General features: G+C 39.6%; 5 protein-coding genes across 5 annotated transcripts; 3 read left to right on the top strand and 2 right to left on the bottom strand.

Annotated features, from left to right (window-relative positions):
- Window positions 1–1,843: 1,843 nt before the first annotated feature.
- On the top strand, window positions 1,844–2,275 carry TRIVIDRAFT_222882 (uncharacterized protein; the record flags this gene model as incomplete). Its single annotated transcript, XM_014100358.1, has 1 exon — window positions 1,844–2,275. One exon carries the CDS (start codon window positions 1,844–1,846, stop codon window positions 2,273–2,275), a length of 432 nt encoding a protein of 143 aa, XP_013955833.1.
- A 1,601-nt stretch (window positions 2,276–3,876) lies between these two features.
- Window positions 3,877–5,018, bottom strand: TRIVIDRAFT_52826 (uncharacterized protein; the record flags this gene model as incomplete). Its single annotated transcript, XM_014100357.1, has 3 exons — window positions 3,877–4,585; window positions 4,644–4,745; window positions 4,813–5,018. 3 exons carry the CDS (start codon window positions 5,016–5,018, stop codon window positions 3,877–3,879), a joined length of 1,017 nt encoding a protein of 338 aa, XP_013955832.1.
- A 688-nt stretch (window positions 5,019–5,706) lies between these two features.
- TRIVIDRAFT_52840 (uncharacterized protein) lies at window positions 5,707–6,122 on the top strand (the record flags this gene model as incomplete). Its single annotated transcript, XM_014100356.1, has 2 exons — window positions 5,707–5,928; window positions 5,991–6,122. The coding sequence occupies 2 exons, from the start codon at window positions 5,707–5,709 to the stop codon at window positions 6,120–6,122; spliced, it is 354 nt and encodes a 117-aa protein (XP_013955831.1).
- A 592-nt stretch (window positions 6,123–6,714) lies between these two features.
- TRIVIDRAFT_152144 (uncharacterized protein) lies at window positions 6,715–8,397 on the bottom strand (the record flags this gene model as incomplete). Its single annotated transcript, XM_014100355.1, has 3 exons — window positions 6,715–7,596; window positions 7,714–7,844; window positions 7,908–8,397. Coding segments are annotated over 3 exons (1,503 nt in total), but the record flags the coding sequence as incomplete, so codon positions are not given.
- An 852-nt stretch (window positions 8,398–9,249) lies between these two features.
- Window positions 9,250–10,092, top strand: TRIVIDRAFT_52857 (uncharacterized protein; the record flags this gene model as incomplete). The annotated part of the gene is made up of 1 exon (XM_014100354.1): window positions 9,250–10,092. The coding sequence occupies one exon, from the start codon at window positions 9,250–9,252 to the stop codon at window positions 10,090–10,092; it is 843 nt and encodes a 280-aa protein (XP_013955829.1).
- Window positions 10,093–10,621: the final 529 nt, after the last annotated feature.

Here is a 10,621-nt window from a genome sequence, read left to right as displayed (position 1 = left end):
AAAAAATATAAATTAATAAAATAATAAAAAAACTAATTTTAAATAAAATTATAGTATTTAAAGAAAAAAAAAATTAAAATATAAAAAAAATATTTATTATATATTAAAACCTAAAATATAATAATAAAATTAAATATTTAGTTTAATAGGAAAATTATAAATTTATTTATAATACTTAAAAATTTATTAAAAGCTTTAACTTTTAAATATTAATAAAAGAGTTTTATTAAAAACTTAAAATATATTGTTAAAAACTATATTTTAATTAATTATATTAACCCTACTGAAAGTCTATATAATAATAACTGCCTTAAATTTAGTTTTTTAAACTTCGTTAAGTTTATTTAAGTTTTTTAAACTATAATTAATTATTTTTATACTTTATAATATTAAAAATTCTTATTAAATATAAATATAAAATAACTTAACTAAAGCTTTAAAAACTTTATATTAAAATTCAGTTAGCTTTTTTATAGTTTTTTTTTTTTTAATATATAACTGTTTATTTTTAAAAAAAATATAATTTACTATAATAAAAAGTTAATAAAAAAATACTTATTTAATAAAAAAAAATACTTATATATAATTATAAAAACTTTACTTTTATTATAAAAATAACCTTAATGTATATATTTTTTATACTTAAAAATACTATTTATTATTTTATATTAATTATTTATATTATATTTTTTATAAAAAAAATAAAATATAATAAAAAAGCTTAACTATTTAATAATATTTATTAAAGTAAAATATTTATAAGTTTTTTATAATAAAAGTTTAAAAATATAATTTAATATAATATTAATATAAAAGTATAAAATAAATAAAAAAAAGATTATAAACTAAAGAAATTAAGCTAACAGCTGCTTTATATAATTAACTTTAAAGATAAAGTTAATAAAAAAAAGTATTATATTATAACTTAACTTTTTAAAGCTGGGAAGATATATACTTTAAAATAAATTTTAAATTAATTAATTAATTATAAAGGGATTATTTATATATAATACTTATAATAAATTACTACTGTAATTTATTATAAACTAAAAATACTATAATTTATATATAATTTAAAATAGATAATTAAATATATAAGTTTATTTTATTATAATTATTTAAATAGTTTAAATAATTAGACGTTAATAAAGTATTAAAACTAAATATAAATTATACTTTTTATTTTACTTTTATATATTTATAATTATAACCGCTTAAAAGCTACTCTCTGTTCTCTCTGCTAATATAAACCTACGACTTAGGCTTATTACCTTAGGAACCCTTACCCTATATTAAAAATAAAGATTAAGACATTACAGTATTAATTTTATATCTTTAATAATTTTTTTAATATTTAATAAACTTATTATTATTAAAATATTTTTTTATGAAAAATTAAATTTTTTTTTTAATTTTAATAACTTTTAATAACTATAGCTGGCTTTTTTTTATAAAAATTTATAATATCTTTAAGTTTAATATTTTTTAATAACTTTAATAATTTTAATAAATTTAAAAAAGTATTTTAATTAGTAAAGTTTTTAAAAAATTAAAAAATCTAATAATATTAAAAAAAAATATAGCTATTAATAAATAAAAGTAAAAAAACAACTTTTAAAATATTATAAAATTATAAAAAATAATAAAGTTATAATATTATATTTTAAAGTTTAATTAACTACACTGTCTACCATAATTACACATTATAATTAAATGTAGATTAATAAAAACGGTAGTATAGGTACATTAATTTTAGTATAGGCACAGACCTTATCTATGTAAATGAAAAAATAACGTCTGTGTTAATAGGAAGACTCTTATTTAATGTTATGAAGCTGCGTTTATGGATAACAAATTTAAGCACCCACTGGATCATTGGGGTCAGATTCTGGCACTAGTAGGGTTTAAGAAGTATTCTGCTGATGATTGCCTGAAAACGTGGCTCGATCTCGCAAGATATGCACGCGAAATCTTCAAGGCTCAGGCTACGAGACGATACGTCCTCGGATTTACCCTCGCCGGTTCAATCATGCATCTGTGGAATTTTGACCGCGTCGGGGCGATTGGTTCAGCCAAGGCCGACATCAATCAAGATGGATTGCAAATTGTATCTGTTGTGCTGGGGTTTCTTTACATCGATAAGCAGGCTCTCGGATTTGATCCTACCGTCATCACATCAGGCAACAAACGCCATATTGAGATTGATCAAGAAGGGCAGCAAAAGCGCCTCATACTTGGCACCCTATTGAGTCCATCTTCTGGTATAGTGACGTGAGGCACAACTTGTTGGGAAGCGCATATTGACGGAGAGCCGCAAGCTACATTTGTCCTCAAAGGGTCATGGCAGCCCACAGAGCGCAACGAAGGAGAATTATTGAGACTAGCAACTCAAAGAGGGGTCACCAATGTAGCACGGCATTACCACGACTTCATTGTTCAAATAGGCGATAATCTAGATGATATACAGAATAACATTAGAAAAGGACTGGATTGCAAACAAGGCACAAGGGTTGAATAATGGAAAAGGCCCCCTCCGATGTTTAGTCAAGCTGCAGCTGAGGCGTTATTTGACTCCAAGAAGATTGGTTCTGCTGGCACAAAACGCTGTTCTAGCCAGATCGGCGTGGCCGAGTTATCAAATAAACGTTGCCGCTCCGATTCCTCAATAAAGCAAGGCGATGACAAGGAAGGTCCGCCAATTGAGAATTCAGTGCGTCAACAGGTTATTATGCGGGATTACGAGATACCTATTTATAACGCGGAATCGCCATCCGTGCTCCTGGAAAGTATGGCATAATGCGTGGGAGGCCACAAGTCCTTGTATGATGCATATATATTGCATCGAGATATTTCAATTAATAATCTTCTGACCAATGCGGATCGCTCTGATCCTTCTTAATTGGGACTTTTAATTGATCTCGATCTTGCTATTAAGATTTCTCTAGAGAAACCTTCTGGAGTAACTAGTTAGACTGGCACAAGAGCGTTTATGTCGATCGGGGTGCTTTTGGGTGACCCTCATTCTTTCATGGATGACATCGAATCTTTTTTCTGGGTTGTTTTCTGGAACTGTATTCACTACCTTAGCCCAAAAACATTTACAGTCGTCCCGCAACTTGAAAAGTGGAATTACATCTCCAATTCACAAGAGTTGGCCGTTAATAAAGCTCGGCACTGTTACAGATGCTGCACTTTTTGATCGGACACTGGCCGATCACGTAACCGATCATTATAAGTCGTTGATCCCTTGTTTGTCTAAGCTGCGAGAGATGGTATTTCCAGGTGGCACAAAATGGAAGAAGGAAAACACGGGGTTGTATGATTCATTCCAAAAGGGCTTGCGCGAAGCTTTGGACAAAAACTTGCTTAACGGAGCGACACCCTGTGTTTTCCCGTTGTTATTGGTTTTCAAGGAGTATTGAAGTTTAGGAGTAAGGGGATATGTAGATTACGATACCCCCAACCGCGTGGCGTCATTGAAGTCATCGGAGTGAAGCTCTTTATCGAGCTATGCCATGCCTCTTTTTTTTCTTTAAACCATAGATGAAACCTTTGTCGGAAAGGACGATACTAATATATATACCGCTATGGCTTAGCTATCCGCAATTTAGTTTATCTAGTGACTCTACAATTGATGAAAATTTACAACAGCTAGTGGAAGAAACCTTTGTCCTATAAGCCAGCCTTTCTAGTAAAATGAAACAATTTTACGCTTATATATATGCATTAGTGTTATCGCTAGCTGCACTGTTACTGGCCTATCTTATAGAAACATACTAGGCTCTTGACCTTCCGGTGTTGCCATTCATAAGTGTAGCCTCACATGGATCGAGCCTAGCAGGTCTTTCAAAAATTACCAATAGAGAAGATGATAATTTAGTTTTGTTTCTCCAATTCCAAGATTCTCTTCGCCGTGTCAGCCATCGTCTCATCAATGCTCCTGAACGTCAAATTGAGCGCCTCAGTTGCCTCATCTGCGATAACTGTCGCGGGAACAACGTTTTCATCCTCCCCACTATCGGCGGGCAAACGGCCCTTCAGTTCCGGAACTTTGGCGAGAGAGTGCACAAGCTTTGTATATGTCATGGATTGGCCACCGATGGTGAGTCTCTTATTAGCCACCTTAGGTTCCGTGAGCGCCTTCACGTGGGCCTCTGCCAAGTCGCGAACATCGACGTAGCTCGGGAAAGTGGTAGGCGGAATGGTTGTGTATGTGCCGTTGAAGAAGCTGTAAATGATCCTGGCGCTATAGTGTAGACCTTTTGCCCCCTGCTTAACTGGCTCGATTGGAGGTCCAAAGATGAGCGCTGGTAGAAAGACGGTAACAGAAAACTTCGGAGAGTTCGTCTTTACAAAATCCCAAATGGCAAGTTCTCCTTCTTTTTTTCCTGAGCAGTAAGAGATGTAGGCATTCTGAGCTTCACGTGCTGCCTCCTTGGTCACTGGGAGCCATGTTGAATTGGTTATTGGGCCTGCCGACACTTCCTTAGGCGAGCCTGTAGTGCAGGCATTGATAGATCCGGTTACAACGATTGACTTTAGAGCCGGCGCATTCGCTTGCGCGGAACGGAGAAGCGCTAGGTTTCTGTTGTGTGCCTATTAGCTGCGTATCTGTTTTTGTTTCATCAGAGGAGATCCCTTACCCTTCGACACTGGGGGTCAGAAAATGTTGGTCGTAGTCAGTGTTTCCCGGATTGTCCAAGAGCGGTGCAGCAACATGCACAACCTGTTTCAAAGTGTCAGCACTATTGAAACAACAAAGTATACGGAGTAGTCGTTGCGCTAACATGATCAAATTCCTTCTTCTTAAACAGTTCATCCCAAGCGTCTCCATTTGTAATGTCCTCAACAACAACTACTTCAAGAGAGTCTTTCCATTCAGGATGAAAAGATAGAATGTCATTAGCAGCCGCAGCTGACCGGACAGTTCCCACCACCTTATGATTGAGCTTGATCAATGCATCGATAATGTGCGAACCGACGAACGAGTTCGCTCCAGTGAGAAGTATGGTAGACATTGCGGTGAAGTGAGAATGAAAACAAACTGTGTAGCTAGATATCCAAAGTTGTTACTACAGATTCTGATAGAGAAACCAGCTGCTAGAGCTGCGCAAAGCTATTCTTTATGTATCTTTTCTGTAGCCTCAATGCTAGACACCTGCCCCCGCACTTGTTTCCTATATCGAAATTGTACGCCCTCTCGTGTGGCATCCAAAACTTATTTGTCAACAACGAATGCGCCAATGAGATTAATAATTAACCGCACCATCCGTCTCGTTAATAAGGTTAATTATTTGGTTGCCAAGTTTAAGGCTAGAGCCGGGCGCAGCTGAAACGATATTGATGCTCAGCATTATGTAACACTAGCATTAAAGTAGTAAGCCACATGTCGAAGGATTTGACTATAGATTAGAAATCTAACGAATATGCAAGTGCATTCCTACAAATCATTCTCTAGGCGCAAATTTTGTTAGCACGGAATATACTAATACCTTTTGAGTAGGCGAGAGAGACCCAGACTTATATTAGGTCATGGTTACCTATTGTTTAGATATCAGCTTTATTTATAATCGCATTGCCCACTGTCTGCTATTAAGCCGATATTATTTCTCTACGCGCAACCTCTATATTTTCCCAAACCCGGTACTTCTGAATTCAATCCAACTGCAAAATAGAGGTCTTTAATATCGCTCAAACTTTGTCAAAATGTCGTCACCACATGTTCGCACCTCAGGCTTCAGCCTTCATGTGACCATAACAATTGACCCGGCTAACATTAGCGCCTTTCTTGCTGCTTTTCGACCTGTCTACGACGCTGTTGTTGCGGAACCAGATTGCACTTACTTTGAGGTTTTCCACTCGCTGGAGGAACCTGGGGTTTTTCGTTTTGTGGAAAATTGGAGCAAAGATCCTCAGTGGTTCAAAGAGGTGAGCAAGTTGATGTTTTAACCAGTGGCGTCTTTGGAACTAACTACCGTTGATACCTATAGAACCAACTTACAAAAGCATACTACATCCCATATGTAGAGGCAACCGAACCAATGTGGATCAAACCAAGATCACTCAAATTCTTTGAAAGATTCTCGGAAGAGTGGGTGACATTGAAGCCCGGAAACTATTAGTGCTTATGGTGAAAACCGAGTTGCCCATGACGTGTTTAAGGCGGAAGATATATACTAGTCAGGAGCCAAATCCCTCACTGGACGCCTGTTGGGCCGATTGTAGGCTTTTAGTATATATTCAATTATTATCATGAAATTTATACCCGTACCCACATAGCCGACTTGATCAGTTACTCGAGGCTCTATCACCGAAATTTGAAGAATGTTGAGAAATCTTTTATTGCCAGCCTAGTTACGGGAATTGATGTTGAGATAGGGATGTGCTTTTACGCGTAACGCCCGCCAATCCGATTGGCTCCTCTCTTATTCAAGGTTAAATCTACCGACGCCAAACTCGACAATTATTAATACAAACTTAGCCACATAGAGGAGTGGAAACTTGCAGAGTACACCAATAATATATTGATTCTCCAAAGTTCTGAACACAATTGTTGCATCGTAATTTCCCCACATATTTTCGGAATTATGCAATATGTCTCATAACAAATCTAGATGACGGTTATTTCCTACTTATACTTGTATTGGTATGCCCTTCGGATGCTCTATGTCGAGTCGCCCTTGGAGAGTAATAATTCTTGCAGCCCGAAGCCACCTAAAATCCCACTCTGTCCCAGTTCCAAACGCCATCCAGAATACCCAAGTCCATTTCTAAGAATTCAGCACTGTCTGTCGCTAATGTATTTTCCACAAATCGTAAGTCCTCATCCAAAATAGACTGAAACTGGTCATTCAATTTGGAGTGGTGAAACGAATCGACACCCAATTCAACACCGTCTTTTGCAAGTTGAGTGCCAGTGCTCTCCGTCTCTTCTATCAATTCTCTTTCCAGTGGGTATAAGGTAATTCGACTTTTCAGCGTTGAGAGGATGCTCCATGTGGTGTCACCCATTTTGGTGAAGCCGCGCAGACGGTGAGCAATATGTAATGCCTGGCCAACCGCCTGGACGACTTCTGCTCTCCTAGGAACCATTGTACCGTCAACATCGTGTATTAACAAAGAGCATAAGAATGCTGCATTGTCAAAGGGACAAAATGCGACCATGTAATATTTTGCCTGTTGTGGAAAGCAAAGATCAAAAGTGTCTTTGCTCACGGACATAGCTTTTAGGCTAATATCCACGATCTGATGTAATAACATCATGTTTTCTGAAGAAATCTCTGCTCCGGTACGCTCTGTTAAAAAAATATCAGAAGAAAGAAGGATGGACCGTAAAAGTATAACCTGGGTCATATAACCCACGCAGTGCAGCTGTAGGCGCTGAAACGGTATATACGGATAATGTTCATCCCAGCGCCTGTGTGGGTTGAAAACGCTAAATACTGGCGGCAAAGAAGACATCCAGGATTCTACAAAAGCAATTTTGCCCTGAAGATTTGTTTTGTCTGGACGATCACCCTCGCCCAACTGCCTTGCAAGCTGATTCTCTAGTATCTTGGAAATAATATGAGATGGGACATCAGGATTAGCACCAGACTGATCCAAGGCTGGATTGGGTAGCGGTACGGGGGGATCTGATTGTATCAGAGGAGGGCGGTTAAAATTTGCTGTCATGTATCTAGTTTAACCAATGTTAGTTGTGGTCAATATCACAAAGCTCGCGAGTAAAGCGGCCAAATTTCGATCGGCATACCTATCCCATATGTACAAGGCACACCATAATCTTCGTCGAATCTCCAGATCAAATTCACTCATCTTATCGGAACGTATATCCATGTGGATACCTTGAGAGGCTCGAGATTAGCAGACTAGTCTCTACAGCTATTCTATCAGAGGAACAACTATACCGATTTCTTGAGCTTGTCTCACGGCAGCACCTAGCTCGTGCCAAGATCTGACAAAATCCGCCTCCCCCTTGTGCCACGTGGCGGAAAGAAAAAGCTGTTGTGCATTAACGAGGCCGCCAGAACCTGGAGATAGAAAGCCGCTAATGGTCTGCGCAGCCTCGTGATAAGACTTGCTTAGATCTCGAACAGAGTCGCCCAGATCTGACTCGAGCTGCGATGAATTTTGTGGTGAAAGAAATTGTGTAGAGTTGGCACAAATACGAAGTATTAGGCAAGTCAAAGCAACGGTTGACGAGTTGCGTAAGCTCTGGACCTCGCGCCGGTGAGACCACCAGTCGACATAGACGATCATGAAGGATGGCTGGTGCAAAATCCCGTAGTGATAATTGACACTGTCAAAAAAGTTTTTTACGAGCATATCTGTATATGGTCGAGGCGGGACGGCACGGGAGGCTTTGAGAACTGGATCTGGCAGAGAATCCGACGAATCTGTGTATTCAGTATTCCGCTGCAACAGTGAGTCGGGGGTCAGCAGGTATCCCAACTACACATAGAGAGCCTTTATGAGTTGCTTTACCGTAATGCTGCCAAAAATCGCGTCATTCTTTTCATACATGTAACCTAGCATGTGCATCGCAGACGTCGAATCGGTAGCTTGAGTGGCACCATCTTGCGATCCAGAGACAGATGAGGAAGACGCAGCTGAAGGTGTCTCCTTTGCAGCGCTCATACGGGCATCATTCGGCCTGAATTCATCTAGTCAGGTGAATCTGTACACAAGGTGCTTCGATCACTCACTGCTGATACTTTCGAGTCGCCAGTGAGAATTGGCAATTGTGTGCCATTTTCCGGCTAGTGCAATGATTACATGGCCATTGGCGGTCGCATTTCTTCTTCATCTTCCGGCACTCGAGGCATGCGGTTACGGTGCGGCCTCGGCAGCGCTTGCTCGAGCTCTTATCCGGATTCATTGTGTTTTGTTGCGATCGTGTATGCGGAAACTCTTAATTCAAGCTCCAAGTTTACGCATTGCAATATGCGACGCGGCCGCTATATAGCGGGAAAATCCACAATTGTCGGGTTTTTGGATAGTCAGCGCAGAGTCTAGCGCGGAGTTGCTGACTGATGCCCCGAATCATGGCGGGATCTCTGAGTATTGTCGGGAAACAATGAAAAAAGGTGCTAGATTGAGTAGTCAAGTTGTCTATAAAATCTGGAAGTTGCTAATGTGAAGGGAAAAAGGAAAAAAGCAATCCAGCTTTGTTAAAGAAAAAAGCAAACTGCCAGCAACTCGCACCAATCTTCATCTTAACCTCCGACTATAACAAACACATACATCATTATGGCTCCCCTTGTATGGTTCATCACTGGAGCAAATGCCGGTTTCGGTCTTGTCCTGGCCAACTTGGCCCTTTCAAAGGGTGACACAGTTGTTGCAACCGCCCGAAGCCTCTCAAAGTTTCCCGAGTCTCTTCAAAAAAATCCAAAGGCCGACCTGGTAGAAACGGAAGTAACCGCATCAGCAACCAGCATTACCGAGCTCATCGATGCCGCCGCCACGAAACACGGAAGAATCGATGTATTGGTAAATAATGCAGGTTTTGGACATATGGGCGCTGTTGAGGAAGTTTCTGACGAAGAAGCTCGCTACCAATTTGACGTCAACTTCTTTGGCGTGCTCAACTTCACAAGAGCGGTTATCCCACACATGAGAAAACAGAAATCTGGCGTCATCGTGCAACTTTCTAGCGGCGTGGGTATTCTCGGCCCCCACGGTGGCCCGATTTACTCAGCTTCTAAGTTTGCGGTTGAGGGTTTGAGCGAGTCCATGGCTCTGGAGCTGAAACCATTCGGTATCCGTGTTCACATTATTGAGCCTGGCATTTTCCGAACTGATTTCTTGAAACCAATCTCTCAAGGCCAGAATGTGAGCCGCCATCTGGAAGGATACGCAGATTTGGAGGGGATGCTCTCTGGTATGCACGGGAAGCAGCCTGGTAATGCGGAGCTTGGTATCCAGCGCCTGTATGAAGTTGTCACTGGGACGGGAATGGCTGTTGGCCTGGAAGATCAACTTCGTTTCCCTCTAGGATCAGACTGCTATTCCATGTTGGAAGCGAAAATAAAGATGCTCAATGAAACTGCGGAGAAAGGCAAGTCCATTGCGCAGAGCACGGATTATTAGACTATTGAGACACACCTCTCAGCAGATAGAACAGCATGTAATTCTCTAAGATTATAATCACAATGAAGTGTCCTTTACTCACTACGGAGTGCCCATCTTCAAAATGTTCACAACCGATTCTATCAAAGCAAGATGCCAAGGAATCTAATCATAGCAACTCCCCGCATTTTCTCATCTAAATCTCCGTATTCTCCGTACCCCGTACCCTATTACCCTCTGACTTCTCCCCATGACGGTGGTACCCAGCAAGTCACTTTTTCCGGTGAAACAAAATTAAGCTTGCGTGGAGCAACAGTAAAGGCGCGCCACTCAAATCCCTCACCCAAGTACAAGGTACAAATAGTCTGCAGAATGGTCGAATGGGATCAACGGATCTTTACATCTTGGTGGATAACAACTAAGCGAGCTCATTCTTTATTTGGAGATTCTTCGGCCCTACAAGACTTGGCGGCAACCTCAAAATTAGCCGAGGCGGTAACGGAGGAACTCAGGCCCTCCAGTCATGACGGCAGATGGCAAAGAGTGGGCT

The sequence above is a fragment of the Trichoderma virens genome, assembly GCF_000170995.1.
Source record: "Trichoderma virens Gv29-8 chromosome Unknown TRIVIscaffold_68, whole genome shotgun sequence".
NCBI classification, from domain to species: domain Eukaryota; kingdom Fungi; phylum Ascomycota; class Sordariomycetes; order Hypocreales; family Hypocreaceae; genus Trichoderma; species Trichoderma virens.
Note: the sequence above shows the minus strand (reverse complement) of the source record. Positions and strands in the feature narration are given on the sequence as shown.